General features: G+C 35.7%; 1 protein-coding gene across 1 annotated transcript in view; it reads right to left on the bottom strand.

Moving 5' to 3' along the window:
- DYNC2H1 (dynein cytoplasmic 2 heavy chain 1) overlaps positions 1 to 22045 on the bottom strand; it is a 373792-nt gene that overhangs the window by 183975 nt on the left and 167772 nt on the right. Inside the window, exons 66-70 of the mRNA XM_027095669.1 lie at positions 16498 to 16661; positions 14717 to 14836; positions 14029 to 14163; positions 12184 to 12327; positions 7741 to 7830 (exon numbers count right to left, since the gene is read on the bottom strand). Coding sequence (XP_026951470.1) covers positions 7741 to 7830; positions 12184 to 12327; positions 14029 to 14163; positions 14717 to 14836; positions 16498 to 16661 — 653 coding nt within the window. The remainder of the gene's footprint in view (positions 1 to 7740; positions 7831 to 12183; positions 12328 to 14028; positions 14164 to 14716; positions 14837 to 16497; positions 16662 to 22045) is intronic.

The following is a 22045-nucleotide window of genomic DNA, read 5'->3' on the forward strand; positions in this document are numbered from 1 at the left end:
TCATCTTGGTACTGAAATGCTTACCATATCCTTCTCTAATTACATTATTAAAATATGACAAAAGGATTTAAATCTCATCAGTAAGTATAATGTATCACTGAAAATAAAATAAGAACATATAATTTATTCACTAGAAAATAAAAAAAGATTAAAGCTACATTCAGACTTGCTAAGTCTGGTGGCAGGGTGGTACAGGTGCTGCCGCTCTCTACCTCCTCAACTGCCCTTTTATTGTTTCAAACTCCCTCCTAGGGATAGATAGTAAAGCATGAACTGCAGTCAGAAGCAGCTGTACCAGGAGCCCCCTTACTCCCTTGGTAACAGCAGCAGCAGCAATCAAGTAATAAAAATGCAATTCCATGTTTAAACTGTACCCCCTTGCTGTCACCACTCCAACCACCACACAGGCACAGAACATCCTGGGGCCGTCCCTCAGGCTTGGGCCCCTTGGTCCACTGGAGCAATGCTTCTGGCATAGGTGGGAGAAACAGAGTGGGCAGAGCACAAAAATTCAAAATATACAGATTACTGTAAAGCAAGTTTATGAGCACAGACTTTAGGACCAGCCTTGCTGGGAATGAAATTCCATTTCATTTGTCTCTGGCTCTGAGATGAATCACTAAGCGAATGAGGATGGCAGAGTCTCTAGGAAAAGCCCTTCTCCACAGGAATGAAGAGAGAAGAGAGACACAAGGGCCAACTCCTAAGAGAGCACTGTGGATTCCTGAACTTGGCGGGGCGGGAGGGGGGCAAAGAGTTTCAGGGAGGAAGGGGGACAGAATGGGCACTTTAAATCACACATTGACAACATGCATGAACTTTGAAAACATTATGCTAAGTGAATAAGCAGAGGACAAACACTTATATGACTCCACTTATATGAGGTACCAAGAGTAGTCAGATTCATAGAGACAGAAATCAGAATGGTGGTTCCCAGGGGATGGGGGGGATGAGGGATGGGCAATTATTTATTGGGTAGGGAGTTCCAGTTTAAGATAAAAAATGAACAATGCAAATTAAGTAATATAGAGATCAAAAAATAAATCAATGATTAAAAAAGAAAATATTAAAACATTAATTAACATAGACTTATTCTAAAAGCAAAACTTATTCTTTAAAGTGCAAAGAAAATAGACAAATATGACAAATAGACAAATATGGCAAGTAAGGGGGAAGGTAAAAATAAAAAACCTTAATAAAAGTAAGTAGAAAAAAGAAAAATAAGATATTTATAAACTACAAAATTAAAAACAGTGATAAAATCCAGAGTTGACAAGGATGCAAAGAAGATACCTTAATTACTCTGTGTGTAGGAATAATAACTGGTAATAAAAACCTTTTAGAAGGCAATTTGATAATGCCAAAAAAAATTTCATAAGTTTATATCCTTGGATCAGCCATTATACTTCCATTAAGAAATATAGAGTTCTGGTTCAAGACAATGACACAGGAAGATCCCAAACTCACTTCCTCCTATAGACACACCAAGTCTACAGCTAAAGAAGGAACAATTTCCTCTGAGAAATACCTACAGGCTGGCTGAACAATTACCACACACTGGGCAAAAGAGAAGAAAACCACATCAAAGCGGGTGGGAGAGGCTGGGATACAGTCTTGCCATAAAACCCACCCCTGGAACAGTGACCCAAAGTTAGGAGGAAACTCAAAAGCCAGACCTCTGCTTGAGGAATGAAGGGTTTGACCCCATACTAGGCACCCCAACTTTAAAGACCTGCACCTGAGTAACAAGCTCCCAAAATATCTAGCTTTGCAAATCAACTGGGCTCATAACAACGATATCCACAAGAGTGTACTCTTCTGAGAAACAGCTCAAAAAGGGCTCCTATGCTGGGACTCACCTGCCCCAGGGCAGCCGATGGAGCTCAGACTTTAAGTGTAAGAGCTTCACTTGGGTAGATTAAAGCATTGGCCTGAGAGGCAGGCATCTAATCTAATACACGTGTCTAAGAACTTGCTGGAACACTCTCTGGGTACATAGGCTAGCGGACACCATCTTTGCACTCTCCGTCTGCTAGCCAACAGGTGCCATCATTGTTTTTGCCTTTTCTAGTGGGTGCCATCTTTCCGCACATGCTCTGCCTCACTCCAGGCATCAGGCACCATATTTGCACTCTCCCTCAGCCTTGCTCTAGCCAGTGGGTGCCACCTTTCTTATTTTTTTTTCTTTTTCTGGTGGTTGCCATCTTTATGTTCCCCCTCTGCCTCCCTACAGCCAGCAGGCAACATGTTCTCACTCTCTCTCTGCCATGCTCCAGGGCACCAGTATCTCTCAGAAGTGAGCTTTATATACTTTTGGAGCCCTGATTTTTGTAGCTACAGCCAAGGGGCCATCCCTTGATCATATGGCTCTGGAGGCCAAGGGAGCTTGCATTCCTGGGTCCCATGGGACTCTAACAATTGGAGAGACAGTTCTTGGCAGGCTACTATCTCCAAGGTTCTGCACAGACAACATAATGACACACCCCCACATCTTTCTGTGAAAGAAGCCTATTTGCTTGTACTGGAGCTTTGGCCTGAGAGGCAGGCTTCAGGTTTGGCGCATACCTAGGGGCCTATGGAACTCCTCTCAGGGATCATAGGTCAGTGAATGCCGTCTTTGCCCTCTCCTTCTGCCTTACTATAGCTTGCCAGTATCTCCTAGAAAAGAGCTTATACACGTATCTAGAGCCTCCGTTTATGCAACTGCCAATCAGGAGACACCACCAGATCACCTGGCTCAAATGGCCAGTGGGGATTATACTTGCAGTCCCATAGGACTGTATATATTTTCATACTTTAAAATTTGCTCCCTGAGCATCTGGCTTCAAAGCATCCTGAATCTACTGCTGACTGATAAACTTCCTCCATATGATGCTGACAGGTCATGAGACACCCTCAAGCTACAGGGAGATAATAAGAATATAATAGGCTGCTTGAACAATCACAAAGGTTTAAGAGACAGCCAAGAGTTAGGGTAGGGTTGAATGATAAGGTTCAACCACCAGGACACTGGTCTAGCAGCACCATTTTGGAGTCCTCCCTCCAGCCTACTAATGTCAGGGGCTTACCCACCCATCAGTGGGCTAGCACCAGAGCCAGAAACCCCAGACCCACAGCCAGCCAATCCAGGAACCAGCTCTGCACACCAGCAGACCGATACCAACCCCAGCCTCCCCAGCCCCCAAGCCCTGCAGCCCCAGCCCCTCCCACCAGTGGGCTGGCATGAGCTCCAGCCTCCCCAGGACCTGCAGCCAGCCAGCCCAGAACCTGGTCCTGCCCATCAGCAGGCCAGCACCAGCCCCAGGATCCTCAGGCTATGTGACCAGCCATGCTGGGACATGGCCCCACACACCAGGGCCTGGCAGTCAATACATGAAGTAGGGCCTGGTAGCCACCTAGAACAGGGACCAGTGCTGCTGACTAGTATGACCACAGTACCTGGCCCCGCCATAATAGAAGGGTCCATGCAGCCCACATAGGGGGCAACCTTAGAGCATATAGCTCTGGTAAGCAGAAGGGGGTATGCTGCTAAGCTCCATAAGACATCTCCCACATAAACCATTCTCCAAGACTGGAAAACATACTTGACTTAGAGTTCATAGAAATAAAAAGAGAATTCAGCAAAATGAGGAGACAGAGGAGTATGTTTGAAACAAAGGAAAAAGACAAAGCCCCAGAAGAAGAACTAAGTAAAGTGGAGATAAGCAATCTACCCAATAGAGTGTTCAAGTTAATGACCATGAAGATGCTCAACAAACTCAGGAGATGAATGGATGGACATAGAGAAAAAGTTAACAAAGAGTGAAAAAATATAAAGATGAACTAAACAGAGCTGAAGAATACAATAACTGACATAAAAAATATACGAGAAAGCAATCAAAGCAGATTAGATAATAAAATGAAATGAATCAGTAAACTGGAAGACAGAGTAGTGGAAATCACCCAAGCTGAAGAGAAAGAAAAGAAAAAGGAATTTGAAAATTTTAGAATAGTTTAAAAGACCTCAAGGACAACATCAAGCATACTAACATTCACTTTATAGGGGGTCTCACAAGGAGAAAGAGAGAGAAAGAGGCAAAGAACTTATTTGAAGAAATAATAGCTGATAATGTCCCTAACCTGAAAAGGAAAAAGACATCCAAGTCCAGAAATCACAGAGTCCCAAACAAGATGAAACCAAAGAGGTCTAAACAAAGACACATTACTAAAAAGTGGTAAAAATTAAAGATAAAGAAAGAATCTTAAGAGCAGCAAGAGAAAAGCAATTAGTTATACACAAGGGAACTTTCATAAGACAATGAGCTGACTTTTCAGCAGAAACGTTGCAGGGTACACAAAACAAAAAGATACAAAATATGATGTCAAAAACAGTAAACAAACAAACAAACAAAAAACAGTAAACATTGGGGGAAGGTGAGTAAAAACACAGGATTGTTAGCATGCATTCAAACTTAAGAGAGCATCAACTTAAACCTTAAACTAACACACACACACACACAAATAGGTTTTTATATATGAATCTCATGGTAACCACAAACTAAAAATCTATAAGAGATACATACAAAAAAAAAGAATCCAAACATAAAATTAAATACAGTCATCAAATCACAAGGGAAGAGGGCAAAATAAGATGACAGAAACAAAAATGAACTATAAAAATAACCAGAAAACAATTATTAAAATGGCAATAAGTACATACCTACCAATAATTACTTTAAATGTAAATAGACTAAATGCTCCAATCAAAAGATACAGAGTGGCTGAATGAATAAAAAATCAAGAGTCATATATATGCTGCCTATAAGAGACTCACTTAAGAACTAAAGACAAACACAGACTAAAGTGAGCGGATGGAAAAATCAACTCCATGAAAATGAAAATGAAAAGAAAGCGGAGCTTTCTTTAAAACAGAATTTAACAGACTTTAAAATAAAGACTGTAACAAGAGACATAAAAAGACATTACATAATGATAAAGGGATCAATCCAACGAGCAGACATAACAACTGTAAATTGTTATTTAAAAATGGACAAATCACGTGAATAGACATTTTTCCAAAGAAGACAAACAAATGACCAACAGACACATGAAAGGATGTTAAACATCACTAATCATCAAGGAAATGCAAATTAAAACTGCAAAGAGATATCACCTCACGTCTGTCCAGAATGGCTATAATCAAAAAGACAACAAATAACAAGGGTTAACAAGGATGTGGAGAAAAGGGAACCCTTGTGCGCTGTTGGTGGGATTGTAAATTAGTACAGCCACTATGTAAAACAGTATGGAGGTTCTTCAAAAAACGTAAAAATAGAACTGCCATATGATCTAGCAATTGCACTTTTGGGGTATTTTTCAAAAGAAATGAACAAAAACACTAATTTGAAAAGATGTATGCTCCCCTATGTTCACTGCAGCATTATTTACAATAGCCAAGATATGGACGCATCCTAAGTGTCCATCCAAAGATGAATGGATAAAGAAGATGTGGTGTGTGTGTGTGTGTGTGTGTATACACAATGCAATATTACTTGCCCATAAAAAAGTAATGAAATCTTGCCATTTGTGACAACATGGACGGACCTAGAGAGTATTATGCTAAGTGAAATAAATTAGACAGAGAAAGACAAATACCCCATATGATTTTACTTTTATGTAGAATCTAAAAAACAAAACAAACATAACAAGACAGAAACAGATTCATAGATACAGAGAACAAACTGGTGGTTGCCTGAGGAGAGAGAGTTGGGAGATGAGCGAAATTGATGAGGAAGATTAAGAGGTACAAACTTCCAGTTATAAAATAGGTTATGGGGGTGTAATGTACAGCATAGGGAATATAGTCAATAATATTGTAATAACTTTGTATGGTGACAGATGGTTACTAGACTTATCATGTAATGTATAAAAATATCAAATCACTATGCTGTGCACCTGAAACTAATATAATATTCTAAATCAATTATACTTCAATAAAAAAAGAGGGGAAAAAAGACATGAACGCAAGACTTGAAAGCATAAAACTCCTAGAAAAGAAAGCCACTGCTTACTTACTCGTACATGTACATAAAGGTGAAGGAACTGAACAGGTTGTTCACTGAACTGCAGTCATTCATAACAACAAACAATATAGAAATAATCTAATATCCACCAGTAGAGTACTAGCATATAATTATATTATGGAATGCTACACAACCACTCAAAATAATAAGGTTAACATATCTATACTTATGTAAAGATCTTCAGGACCTATTGCCACAAAAGAGTTGTTACAGAAGAAACTATAATGTAAGGAAAAATTTTAAAACTGTATCTATATATTTGTACATATGAATATGAAGAGAGAAGAAACAGATTATAAGGAACATATCAAACCTTGAACTGGTTTACTCTAATGAAGGACTAAGAGTTAGAGGAGAGGATGAAATGAATGTTTAAAGTTTTCTTCTATATAGCTCATTAAATTTGAAACATTTTCTGAAAATATTTTAAAATTTTGGGTAATCAAATTTTACAAAGTTTTATATGAGATAATGCATTATAAAAATGTTTAAAGATATCATGAATCTATAACAAATGAAACTACTGATATATCATCCTTATATCTAAGATCATAACTACTGACAATTATTTGCTTACAATTCCTCATTTTACACAAGTTAAAATTGAAGGCCAAATAGCTGATTTTCAGAATTATAGTAAACTATAAGACCTATAAAAGAAAAATATATATCCATAGTTTTCAGTAAAGAAGGAATTCTGCAGAAATCCTCAACTATAATTCTTTGAATTTCCAATAACACCCCTTGTCAAAGTGCTGAAAGGTACTTTGAAGGGTTTATTCTCTGTCTGAAGTAAAGATCTTCAACAAAATCACTCTAATCATAAAAATTACTATCTTATTCTATAGTAACAATATTAAGTATATCTTTTTCAAGATTTTCTAAGAAACCTATATAATTGGACCATAATAACTCTATTCCTCTCACTTAGTTAACTGCCTTACAAAGTGCTTTTTTAACATATCTCAAGCTATACCCAAGGACTGACATTAAAAAGAAGTCCTAAGTGAAAACCCTCTGTGTTTTCTATAATATTAAGAAATTTCTAAAATATGTTTCACTGTATATTCCTCTGGGTCCCCTATAATTTGAAGACTTATGACAAATTTCTTTCGTAACTCAGGATCAGGTGTTAGTTTACTTCATAATGCGAAGAATAGACAATTATTTTGTTCCCCAACCCAGGGGACATCCAGCAGTGTCAAGAGATGATTTTGATTGTCACAGCGGGGAAATGGAGGGCTAATGGCACCAGAAGATAGAGGCCAGAGGTGACACTAAATATCCTAAAATGCACAAAAAAGCCCCCCACAACAATTAACTATGTGGCACAAAATGTCACTGGTACTGAGATTGAGAAACATCGGCTAGAAAATGACCTACATAATCCATCCTCGTTCCTTCTTTCAGTGGCTACTGACATGTTCAGGGCTAAGTCAGCTAACCCAGGGTTTGCTCTCCCTTCTTTACTTGTCACTTTTCTCCCTACGACCTCCCAAGTGCTGTAAGACATTCTGGTTAGTAATGAATTTTATTCTGGGAAAATATCAGAAATGTCAATTTTAATACCTTTTTAGTATGTAAAGAGTTATGTATAATTTAATATAATTTAACCTAATACTGTATTAAATCAAGGTTCAGGTAATATTTTATAAGTGAAAAACACAATGTTTCTTACCTTAAATAGGCAACGGCATATATATTCATATACCATATGTTTTAATGAGTTGATGAGAGACTGAATCCTCTGTTCTGTATTTTCAGAATCCTGTAGATTACAATTTGAAAATTGAAAAACCATTAGGAAATTCATGAACATTTAAAAGGTACCCCACAGTTTAATCATGCTTATAAATTGTTCCTCCAGACTCAAAACTGATTCTGGGACAATTATCTTCAGCAAACAGACTCAAGGGACTAGACGAATAAGTGCATTAAACTTCTACATTAATATAATAAAAAACTGATGTATTTTTTAATGTATAGATAGAGTTAAAGCTTTCAATAAATGAAAATTATAATCAATTACCAGTAATATCATATGAATTGAATTTGACCATACCACTTTGATTCCTACTGGCATTAAAAATACTACGTCAATCTGGGTTAAAGCCATTTAATTACTTGTATTATAATTACCAATCCAGCCCCAAAACAGTATGACCAGAACCATACTATAAAGAATTTTCTCATCCCCAGTACAGGAACTTAAACAATCTTAAACCATGCCCTCCAGCTTGAATTTGAAATACGTGGTGTAAAAATTCATACATAGTTTTAGTTTTTTATCTGCTTTTGTACCTCCATTGTACATGATTGCTATGATTTGAAAAATATCATTAATGGATATTTTATTTGATTAATGAAAAATGGCTTGGGGTAGGAATAGTGGAGGGGATGTTGTAAAGGCTGGCCTTTTCCCTTGGTGTGATATGAGTGTAAGTTTCACTTCATTCTGGGTGCAATTGGAGAATACATGCCTTGCAGAATTCAATTCTGGTATAACATTTAGACAAAATTTGCTTGCTTCCTTGTGATGATAATTGGCAAGGAAAAAAAAAAACTAGCAAAATAATTTTAACAGTTTAGAGAAGTACACCCAGGACGACAGGATGAGCAATAAAATGTGTGAAATTAGCAGAAAACATTGTGACTTGATACTCAGATACATCAAATGTAGGTTTCTGGCCGTGTTAGTAGCATGTTCTAACCAAGAGAGCTCATTATTCACAGTTCATACCACAAACACTTCTCTTAATTTTACTATTTATTAACAAAGATCACATGTGAAATTGAAGCTTAGATCCACTAAAAGACACTCTAATGTGAGACAGAATATAGTACCTACAAGGTCCAGTAGATTTTCAATGTATGTACTTCTATGTATTTCAGATTATATTTTTCAAATGAACTCAAATGCCCACCTAAACACACATGTGCATATACACGTACAAACACATGCAAAGGTCAATGTTATTCAATGGCCGTATTATCACAGAACTATTGTCACTAAGGAAGTACTGAGCTATAAGCTTTTCTAAACAGTACAAAATAACCAGTATTTTTACTAAGTTGATTTAGACCTTCTAACTTATTTCTCAGTCCTTATATTTTATAGGGTCATTGAATTTTAACATACAATTTTTTTACTAAAAGATAAGAATGAATTTTAAATGAACTTATTACTGTGTACTTTCTAAGTAATTTATACAAAATTATTAATAAAAACGAAGTTAAGTATAAATGACTCTCTAGATTTACCTGTGACACAGCAAATTAGAAATATGATCAATATATCATGACCCAACTCTCACAGACTTTACACTATTACTGTTTTTTGTAAAAATTCTTCTACCAGCACAATATTATAAATGGTTTGATTAAATTTAACATATTAAAATTCAATTTTTTTTAAAACCAAAGGACAAAGAACACAATTATGTATTCTTCAACCCTTTCCTGCATCTTGAAACCTTATCTTTGTCCAAAGGACATTACATATATACATGGGAGAAATGCTTACCTTGTCCCCCAGGACTGAGATGACAGATTTTACTGTCATTTTACAAAGCCTACCCCCAAGGCAGAAGCATTCCGTTAGGTGCCATTTTATTTCAAATCTAATGTAAGAACAACTTCAAATGATTTACTTTAGTGGAAAAGACATCAGTAAACTTTAATCATTATTTGTAATCAAATAAAGATTTTCTGAAATAACTCATTCATGAAAATATTAAGTAGTCCATGCCAATGAAGACAAAGATTTTTTCCTGTTTTATTCTCCATTATATCACCCATGCACCTAGAAAAATGCCTGCCACATGGTAAGTCTGCGATAAATATTAACTGAATGAATAATAATCTTTCCTCAGAAAGATAGACTTAAGTAAACCTACTCGGATATGAAATTTTACTCCTAACTATCTAAAAGAACAAATTATTCTCACCCAAAATATAATTCTAAAAAACACTTATATTAGTATTATACTGAACACAAAAATTATAAACAACTTGATGAATTTGGTTTCATAAAAATATTTTTTAGGGTCTTCCCTGGTGGCGCAGTGGTTGAGAGTCCGCCTGCCGATGCAGGGGACGCGGGTTCGTGCCCCGTCCCGGAGGATCCCGCGTGCCGCGGAGCGGCTGGGCCCATGGCCGCTGGGCCTGAGCGTCCGGAGCCTGTGCTCCGCAGCGGAAGAGGCCGCAGCAGTGAGAGGCCGCGTACCACAAAATATATATATATATATATTTTTTAATAAATTAAAAAGCAAATTAATAAACCCAAAATATTTATGACAAAGGTTTAGTGTCCTTAATATATAAGCTCTTATAAGTAAAATTTTAAAATAGTAATACCATATTTGTAAAAATAATAATTTACCAAAGAAAAAACACAAATAATCTGATATTTATCTTACAAGTGATATTTATCTTACAAGTGACCAAAGACTTCAAATATAGTGAAATATTTTTCAATTACCTAATAGGATAATTATTAAAAGTTATATAATATTCATTTTTGCTCAAGGTATAGATTAAAAAGGCCCCTGTTGTTGTATTAGTTTAATAGACCAACAGCATATATTTCCAAAGGATAATTAGACAGTATTTGTCTAAAGGCTTACAAATGTGCATTTTTGCCCGAGCTATCCAAGTCTAGGAATTTAACTAGGAAAATAATTGGAGAAACAAAACACTGGGGAAAAAGCCCTGTAAGTGTCTATAGCTATTTTAAACATAACCCCCAAATTCTTTGACCCTCCATCCATCATTAAAGTCTCTTTCCCCTTCTTGAATCTGTGTAGGCTCTGACTGCTTCAACCCATAGAATACAGCAGAAATGACCCAAGGCTGGGTCATAAAAGGCAATTCAGCTTCTGCCTTGTTCACTGAAATACATGTTTGGTATCTCAGTATGCAATATGAGGAATCCAATTACTCTGTGCTGTGAGGAAGCCAAGCTTCACGGAGAGGTACTGCAGTCAGCAGTCCTAGTCATCAAGTCCACCCACCCCAAGTACCAGATATGAAAGTGAAGCCTCCCCAAAACCACTTGCACTCTCAATTCCTCACAACCAAGACCCCAGACCTTGTGAAGCAGAGGTAAGCCATCCCTGCAGTGCCCTGACAAAATTCCCCATAGAATCCATGAGCATAAGAAAGAATCAATGAGCATAAGAGAAACATTGTTTTAATCTGCTAAATTTGGGGGTAATAAGATATTCAGCAGAGATAACCATAACACCCTATAGGAGGTAGCTAAATAAAGTAGGGTATAGCCTCACAAGCTCTCAAAAATATTGTGTAGGTTTGTATTTATTGACATGAAAATTGTGTACTATATATATATATATATATATATATATATATATATATATTTTTTTTGTGTGTGGTACGCGGGCCTCTCACTGTTTTGGCCTCTCCCGTTGCGGAGCACAGGCTCTGGACGCGCACGCTCAGCGACCATGGCTCACGGGCCCAGCCACTCTGCGGCATGTGGGATCTTCCCGGACCAGGGCACGAACCCGTGTCCCCTGCATTGGCAGGCGGATTCTCAACCACTGCGCCACCAGGGAAGCCCCTGTACAATATATTTTTAAAGCACAGTATTATACCTTTTGGTAAAAATTATATGTATTCTTTAATATATTGTTCCCTCCATTAGAATACAAGCTTGATAAAACAGTGTATATCCCTGTATTCCCATTTTCTAGAACAATATCGGGTATGTATTATAGCCTCAAACAACATTCGTATACAATGAAATTTTAAATGTTGTTTTCCCCAGGTAATAGGATTATGTGGATAATTTCTTATCTTTATACCTTCCTGAATCATCCATGGTTTTTTTTAATGATCATCTGAGAAGACAATCATTTATTAATTTATACTCAGAACATAAATCATTTCCATTAAGAGGACTGCCACATTGGGACAGTTTGTTAAAAACACAAAATGCAACTAAGGAGCTAGTTTCTTTTAAATATAGTTTAAAAGTGTTACATATGGTCTTTTGAAATATAATTCCAAGCAACTTTTCTCAGGAAATTATTATAAATTAAACAGCTAGTAAAGCAATCTCTCTCATTCAGTCTCAGCTATGGGGTAACCAACAGCATACCTGTTTGTTTTGCAGAGCTCGCTGGAAAAGTCGGAGAAATGCAGCCAAACTAAAACGGTACATGTTATTAATTTTTGACAAGTCAGAGATAATGAAGTACATCTTGCTGGCACTCTCAGCCAGAGGGAGATAGGCATCCCGCTCCTGTGGAACAAGGGGTGGGGGTGGGGGCCGGGAAGGGTGACACCTTAGTTCTAATGTTTACTGCCACAGACTGCTATGCACATATCTAGCCGCAGCCTTACTTTCAACATACATACAACAAATAAAGATTAATCACAGAATTTTATAAAGAAACTGCATAATCCAGCTTTTCTATTTTTAAGTTTTTATACTTCTTTTAATCCTAAGATATTACACTTTTGTTTTGTATTTTTATGTAACTGCAAGCAATGTATTCTAAATACTTCCCCTCTCCTCTGATTACAGAACTAGAAGTAGTACATGGGTTGGTTTCAATGAAGACCAAGAATACTTGTATTAGGGGAAAGAGGTAAGCACCTGTATTAGGGTTAAATGGAATGGTAAACAGTTGTGATCAGAGGTCACGTAGGTCATGTAAGACAGCATGGCACTACAGGCTACCCCTGCAGTGGAGAAAAGTTAGAACAATGAATCTAGTGTGTGGGACTGGTACCAACAAGAACACTGATGGAAGCAGAGGTAAAGTAGAAGACTGTAACGAGTGTCCACATTAAGATAATAAAGCACCTAGCATTGTTCAACATAAGCATAGAACCAATAATCACAGGGGCTTTCATTCTGACTGAAGGTAAATGATGATAAAGATGAAAGGATCATAGGATTAAATGGCCTTGAGGTTATGAACTGAACTCTGAGAAGGCTCTCCATGTCATTCTGATCAAAGCACCAGGATTATAAATATGATACTGGTAAAATTATGTGTGTGACTCAGAGATGCCTGTTCGGAAAGAGAAGGCACAGAAAGTTCAAAATCCTTTTGGTATACAGTGACAGCTATGACATCTGCCAATTTTACCTATGGTAGAGAAGGTGGGATGACTGGATTGGAAACAGGCTATAGGTTTTCTCTTATTCTGATTTCAACAGAGCTCTTTCTCAAGTGAAGAAACTAATACTATGTAAGTGTAGAATTTAAGCAAGAGCTGAAAAACACCTAAAATAACATTTGGAAAAGTCATTGAGGGAAATGGGAAATATTAAAGGATGTCAGTAAGGGTCCAGGTCAGGTTGGAGACTGGGAATTCACAATAACATTAATCTGCTTCATTGTTTGATTTTCTTCAGCAAATCTTTGTCACCGAATGTAGGAGGAAAAAAAAAAGATACATTGTACTGATATAAGGTTGAAATTTTGCTCTAGGAAATGTCAAAAGAATAAAGCAAGAAGGATTTTAACCATTTTTAAGAAAAGAGTTCAGATCAACACATTCATGGGGTCCAGGATGAGTAGGGAAGAAAAATGTTTTTGATGGAAAGAATAGCTTTTAACTCTTTTATTGATATACTTAACTTGCCTTAACTTAAGAAAAGTTCCAGGAATGGCAAAGATGCTCTCTAATAGTCATTTTAAACACATTCATTTTCAATTTCAGTACAAGTTTATAGCTCTAGAACTTTGGATAACATGCCAGAAATCAGTAGTACTCAGCAGGGCTCAATGACCAGCACTCCTTACACTTGATACCCTCAACATCTATCGCCATCTCTATAATAAGAATTAGACCCAAGGACCTGGTGTTTTTGAATAGCTTTCTTTTTTTGCAGTCATCATTCCCCTGAAGTCCTGGTACTAAAATTTTTATCATATTAACATGAAAGTTTAAGAAAACAATATAAGATCACAAAGAAGGAAATATTTACTTGATCAAGAGAAATTTGGAGTTTGTAAGATTCTTTAAGTGACTCCTGAATAAGTGCACTGCTTGCTTTTGTCTGATTCAAAGATTCAATCAAATCCTTATTTTCCAAAATATTGCCTTGAGATGTGGCAAGTGTCTGCAGAAAAATTAATAAAATAATATGAACATTATTATATATATTAAAATAATCAATTAAAAGAAGCCCATGTTAACTATCATTAATTTGATGATGTTTTGGGGAACTTATGTTCTCTTAAAAGAATTTCATTATTTTACAGCCTTCTGTATCAAAAGACACTGTAAATCATTATATGATACTATATCATCAAAACATTGTATATGTATTAATTTTATCAACCTAATAAAAATAAAGACTAAAGTTACAGATCAAATCATAATTTCATGCTACCTTTGAATGTTTTTCTGAGCATAAAATCAAATATTAATGAAATAATACAGTATAAAGACGATATTAGTTAAAAATTGCTTGTCTTAAACATTACTCCTAGAAGTCTTATATTCCAAGACATCTACCTTTTTCTATTTGAATTTTGACTTTAAGATACATATTGATGTGTCTTTGATACAACCAAAAACATGCTAAAGGTACTATAATTTTTTAAAAAACAATATTTGATTATAATCAAAATAATATAATATGAAAAATATCCTGAATAGCTCAATTTTACCTCTAAAAGAGATTCTTCAAGCTTAGCTAACTGTATTTTCTTATCTTCCTCCTGTTGTAATAGTTTTGTTTTCTGGTCCTCTAAATCAGGTTTCTCATGCTGAATAGTTAATGCCAAAAGCTTAAAAAAAAATCCAAGGTTATTCTAGCAATAAAGTTCAAACAAAACAAACCAAAATGAAAACTTCCCACAAACAGGTCTTATGTTTGATCAAATATTACAAGTATAATGATACTACTATGTACTTCATTTCATTCTTTCTAGTTAAACATATGAGACACGTTCACAATTATTTCTGACAAAAGAGGCAAACTGAATAGTTAACTAATTGATAAAATGTTAAATATTATAGGACACTATAAGAAATTGCATTACTTAACATATCAACATGTAATATTCAGTTCTTAAATTAGATTAAATGTATAAAAACTATGGAAGCAAACATTTTTAATGGTAAGTAGTCACAAAAAGAAATAGTTGCCTTACTTAAAATACTATATTAAAATCACAATGAGATACCACATCACATCCACTAAGATGGCTATAAATAAAAAGACAAATGATAATAAATGTTGGCCAGAATGTGGAGAAAGGGGAACCCTCATACATTATTGGTAGGAAAGTAAAATTGTGCAGCTACTTTGGAAAACTTTGTCTATTCCTCAAAATGGTAAACATAGAGTTACCATAAAACTCAGAAATTCCACTAAAAAAGCATTGAATTGTAAACTTTCAAGGGGTGAATTGTATGATATATGAACTGAATCTTAATAAAGCTGTTGAAAACTGCTATGTCAAATTCTTCAGTTTGAAACTTTAAAATAGGAAATGACATTTGCATGTCATAAAATATATTAATTCGAAATCTATTGTATAAGCATGTTCATTCAGTTCTTGTTAAAGTAATACCTAAATAGCCCTTTTCAGCAATTACTGTGGAGATCTTTTATATAGAAGAAGCAATTTGTCAATTCTGCCAAGCTCTGAGTAATCTGTACATTGTTTTATTTATGAGAAGTATCATCAAGCCAATCAAAAGACATTGTTCATAAAAATATGCAGTGAGTCATCTAGTATGGTAAGAAAAATATTTTAATAGCAGAGTTTTAAAAATTACAATAAAGTAAAAACCATGGTAAATATACATGCTATCATATAAATTAAAAGAGAAAAATATACTATTGTTAGATGGTAGAAAACAGGATGATACTAAAAAAGTCAACAGGATATCTTTAAAGAGGAAAAATGAGTAAGGGAGTGTATAAGTAAAAATCTGTACATGAAAATCATTTTGTAATTCATGTAATAACTATAAACTGTAATAAGCCATACACAGATAAAGTAAATTCAAACATGCAAATGCTCTAAGTAAAAAAAAAAAAAATGTTGGATTTGGAATCAAAGACCCTCACCTAGCTGAATAAGTCAATAACTGCAATTTTAACATTTAAACTTCAGTTTTCACAGTTAAAAAAAATAAAGTTGCTAATCTTAACATGTATGATCCTGCATTTCTCAAATTCTAACAAATATGACAGACGTAGACTGTAAAATTAAAGTTATACTGGAAGAAGCAGCAATTTGACATTAGCAACAAATATACAATTCTAACACTAATGGAAAATGAAATAAACCCAAATGTGTTACTGATTTGCAAGTATATTTTCAAAATCATGAGTTTAAATGCTAATCAGTTTAACAAAACAGCTTCCCACTCAAAATATTTCATTAGTATACAAAGATACTAAATATTTCTAAGGCAAATGATTGTCCATATATACCTGTCCTCGTAATCCACTTCTTGTTGTAGTAAAGTTAACCTCAGTAACGATGGAAGCTGCATCCGGTGGAATAAAGGGATTTGGGTTTCTTGTTGACAAAAAAAGGCGAAATTCTTCATTGTAGTCGATAATTTTGTCACCTATTTGTACCACATAACGTGGTCCTGTTTTTTCAAAATGACATAATTAGTTGGCCGGAATATTCTGTATTTTGCTACATGACATTAAAAAATATAATTTTCTAGTACTTCTAAATAGTTTTTACTACAGGCTTTTCGATACAGTCCAAAATACAGCAACAGCAAGGCCACCCAAAAGACTATTAACGAGAATGCTCTACTGATCAATCAGCACTTATGCAAACAAGGATAAATAATATTCATTAAGACAATCCTAGGATACTGAAGCATCAAAGGAATATCTACTTATATTCAATATAGTTTTAACATTAACTATATGTTTGATATTACCAATTTTTCTGAAATGTTTGATTATAGATGACAAAAATAGAAACTCTTATTAATTATTCTCTACTTCAAAATTCATCAAAGTGTTTATTGTACTAGTATTTAAGATGTAACACTTGAAAACAGAATGACCTGGTAAAAACCTGGAATTAACAACGTATGAGTAATTGCAAAGAATCCATTATTAACGTCAAAAAAGATTTATTCAGACTGCCGTACACAGGTACTTTGCAATAAATTAAACTGAGAAAAAGTAAACATCTGCGTCACAAAGGAGTTTTTTTATATTCTAATATAAAACACAATTATATTAATTATACAACATATACAGAAAAATCAATCAACAATTACATGCATTACTTATGATTTTAACTGATAAAAAATAATTTTTTAGGTAAAAAATATATATTATCAAAGATTATTTTCTAATGTTAAGAAAAACAATGTAATGAATTTTTGAGAATCCTAGAATAGATTTTAAAATTTACTTAACTTTTTAAAGTTAATGTGAAAAGAATTCAATATGTACTTTATGAAAGAGGATATGTAAATGGTTAAAAAACAATATCAAAATAATGCTGAACTTTAACCATTATTAGTAAAAAACAAATTTAAAGGTTCAATGTAATAACTCTACATCAACTAGAATGATTCAAGAAAATGCAAGCAGGATAAATGCAAAGAAAACTACTTCTAAGGACATCATAGTAAAACCACTGAAAATCTATGACAAATGCAGCACAACAATAATGCAAAGGCAGGTATTGAGTATATGGAGTTAAAGACCAATACTGGAAAAGTTTCAAAGTATTTATATTAAAAAAATAAGTCACAGACGCATACTGTTATACACAGGGTAGCCATTAAAAACTACCAGGTTAATTAGAAAACTACATTAGTTATTGCATGAATTGGTTAACTGTACTACAAACTGTACTACAAACTGTACTACAAATATTAAGACTGCCATGGTGAATAAAAATGCAAAACCAAATGATACACTGTTTATGAGAAACACACTTTATAAAGAAAACCAACAGAAAATTGAAAGTAAAAGAATGGAAAAATATACCATGCGAACACCAATCCCCAAAATTAGTGTAATCATTCTAATGCCAAATTCTAAAACTTGAGATACTTCTAGAGACAAAAGACAGTTGATAATGATAAAGAAAATAACCAAACAGGAAGACAGCACATTCCAAATATGTATGCATCCAAACACACAGCTTCAAAATATTTAAAGTAAAAATTGACGGAACTAAAAGAAAAAATTCAAAATCATAGAGACTTCTTCTCAATACATGATAGAAGAAATAGAAATAAAAAGTAAAGGTATAGAAAATCTGAACGTTACTATTAACAAACTTGAATTAATTGACTTTAGAGAAAATTAAAATAACCAAGAGCAAAATTTACATAATTTTCAAGTATACACGGAATATTTGTGAAAATTAGCCAATGCCAGATCATAAAAAAAGCTTCAACAGGGTTAAAAAACTGAATACAGAATAAGTTTTCTGACCACAACAGAGATAAGCTAGAAACCAATCCCAAAAGGGTAACTAGAAAATATCTAACTCCCTGGAAATTAAACAACAAAAGCAATGAGTAACTTATGAATTAAAAAAATACAAACCAAAACTTGTGGTATGAAACTGAAGAAGGGCTTAGCAGAAAGTTTATAGACAAAAAAAATGCATATATTAGGAAAAAGAAAATAATGAATTATCAATACTTTGAATTTCTATTTCAAGAATCTAGAAAAAAGACAACCAAATAAAATCTAAGGAAAATATTAAGAATAAAATAAATAAAAAGCAAAAATTAAAAATACAATAGAGAAAATCAACAAAGTTAAAAACTGGTATTTTGAAAAAAATCAGTAAAATTGATAAACTGACCTACCAAAGAAAAAGAGAAAAAAATTATCAATATCGAAAAAAAGACACATTATTGAAAAACTCTCAGAAATTTTAAAGTTATAAGAATATTATATGAAAACACACCAATATATTTGACAAATTAAATGCAATAGACAAACACCTAAAATAATTAATCTAACCTGATATATACACAGAATATAGATTACAAACAAAACTAAATTAACTCAGGGAGAAGAAATCAAGATGGCAAAGCAGGAGGATACAGAACACATCAAAAATATGTCTACACGTGAAACAGTTCTCACTGAAAGCTAACTGTAGGCTAGCAGAACTAGAAGACTGTAAGAAAGATGCATATAGAATTGGGTATAAATGGATGAGAAGCTATCAGGTCTGGACCTGTGCCCCTAGGAGGGGACTCAGAAGAAGAACGATCACACAGACAGAGATCCTCTCTAGGGAGTAGGTGGTTTGAGTCACAAATTGGGCACCCTTGTCAGACACTGAGAATGTGAGTCTCCTTGCTGTTTGGAGGGCTGGGGGAACTAACAGGAGGGCTGTGAGAAGCCTGGACTCCATTCATGAGGAGCACATCCTCGCTTGCTTACTTCCAAAAAAGGGCGGAGAGGGTGGACTGAAACTGCATGGGTGGCTGACTGGTTTCCTGTGACTGCTCCAGCACACATCCCACTCTAAGTCTAGCAACTGCTCCAGCCTCACTGGGGTGAGGGCTGCTACAGCTGAGCAGAAAGCTCAGCTGTGAGAAACAAAAGCAACACAGACCTAAAGCGTGTCTGAGCAGGGTGGGAGCAGCCATTACTGATGCTTACACAGGCAGCACATTAGAGCAGCCATGATTTCTGTCTGTGGTCAGACAGCCACAATTCGCACCCAGACCAATGCCAAGTGCCCATGCCAATCCCTCTTGCCCGGGCACTGCTCCCCTCCTGGGCAAGAATGCTGGTGCTGGGATTGAGGAGAAAACAGATTTCAAGGGAATGGAGCCAGCTCAGACCCAACCCTCAAAACTTCTGCTCCACACTATTTACAACAGCCAGGACGTGGAAGCAACCTAAGTGTCCATCAACAGATGAATGGATAAAGATGTGGCACATATAGACAATGGAATATTACTCAGCCATAAAAAGAAATGAAATTGAGTTATTTGTAGTGAGTGGCTGGACCTAGAGTCTGTCATACAGAGTGAAGTAAGTCAGGGAAAAATAAATACCATATGCTAACACATATATACGGACTCTAAAAAAAACCAATGGTTCTGAAGAACCTAGGGGCAGGACGGGAATAAAGACACAGACACAGAGAATGGACTTGAGGACACTGGGAGAGGGAAGGGTAAGCTGGGACGAAGTGAGAGAGTAGCATGGACATATATACACTACCAAATGTAAAACAGATAGCTAGTGGGAGGCAGCTGCATAGCACAGGGAGATCAGCTCAGTGCTTTGTGACCACCTAGAGGGGTGGGACAGGGAGGGTGGGAGGGAGACGCAAGAGGAAGGGGATATGGGGATATATGTATACGTACAGCTGATTCACTCTGTTACACAGCAGAAACTAACACAACAATGTAAATCAATTATCCTCCAATAAAGATGTAAAAAAAAGAATCCAATAAAAGAGAGAGAAAAAAAAAAACAAAACTTCTGCTCCAGCAACTTGGGAACAGACCCCACCCCGTACAGAGCAGTGATGGCCACTGAGCAGAGAAAAAGCCCCAGCTACACCTGGCTCTGATCTAGCAACTCCATCTCCAGCCTCCTACCAAGGTGATAGATGCCAGCAAACCTGAGGAAAGACATGTTCTGTGTTCACATCAGATTCAGCTCTCCCACAAAAGCCACTGGGCACAAGCAGACTGTACCACACAAAGGCACCCATTAAAGACTGCAATAGGCAACAGTTTCACCTAATTTCATAAAGACAGAGAAAGTTAAGCAAAATGAGCAGAGGAATTTGTCTCAATTGAAAGAGCAAGAGAAAATCCCTGAAAAAAACAACTAATGAGACAGAAATTAAAAATTTACCAGATTAGGAGTTCAATGCATTAGTAATAAAATATGCTAACCGAAGCAGGGAAAAGAATAGCTGAACACAGTGTGAATTTTAATAATGAAGTAGAAAATATAAAAAAGAATTAGTTAGAATTGAAAAATACTGTAACTGAAATGGAAAACACAATAGAAGGATTAACAGCTGACTAGGTGATACCCAAGTACAGAAAAGTGATCTGGAAGATAGAATAATGGAAATAACCAAATCAGGAAAGGAAGGGAAGAAGGGAGAAAAGGAAGGAAGGAAAGAAGGGAGGAAGGAAGGAAGAAAGGGAGGGAGAGAGGATGAAAGAAAGAAGAACAGTTTAAGGGATCTCTGGGACAACATCAGTTGTACCAACACTGCATTATATGGGTCCCAGAGGAGAAGAGAGAAAGAACGGGGTAGAAAATGTATTTGATGAAATTATAGCTGAAAACTTCATAAACCTGAAGAAGGAAACAGATATCCAGGTACAAGAAGCACAGAGGGTCCCAAACAAGATGAACTAAAAAGACACACACCAAGACATATCATAATTAAATCAGCAAAAGTTAAAGAGAAAATTCTAAAGGCAGCAAGAGAAAAATGAAGACTCTCATACAAGGGAACCTAAAGAAGGTTACTAACTCATATTTTTGCAGAAACTTTGCAGGCTAGAAGGGAATGGCATGATATACTCAAAGTGCTGAAAAGGAAAAACCTGCTAACCTACAATAGATATACAAAAATTAGAGAGAAAGAAACACAAGCATACCATGAAAGGAAATCATCAAACCACAAAGGAAGAATCTAAATGAAGAAAAAAACGAACAATAAAGAACTCAAAACTACCAGAAAACAGGTAACAAAATGGCAATAAGGACATACCTATCAATAATTACTTTAAATGTCAATGTAATAAATATTCCAATCAAAAGACATAGGGTGGGGTTTCCCTGGTGGCGCAGTAGTTGAGAGTCCGCCTGCTGATGCAGGGGACGCGGGTTCGTGCCCCGGTCCGGGAAGATCCCACATGCCGCGGAGCGGCTGGGCCCGTGAGCCATGACCGCTGAGCCTGCACGTCCGGAGCCTGTGCTCCGCAACGGGAGAAGCCACAACAGTGAGAGGCCCGCGTACCACAAAAAAAAAAAAAAAAAAAGA

This window comes from Aethalodelphis obliquidens, unplaced genomic scaffold, assembly GCF_003676395.1.
Source record: "Aethalodelphis obliquidens isolate GAN/ISIS:26980383/991018 unplaced genomic scaffold, ASM367639v1 scaffold93, whole genome shotgun sequence".
In the NCBI taxonomy this organism is placed as follows: Eukaryota; Metazoa; Chordata; class Mammalia; order Artiodactyla; family Delphinidae; genus Aethalodelphis; species Aethalodelphis obliquidens.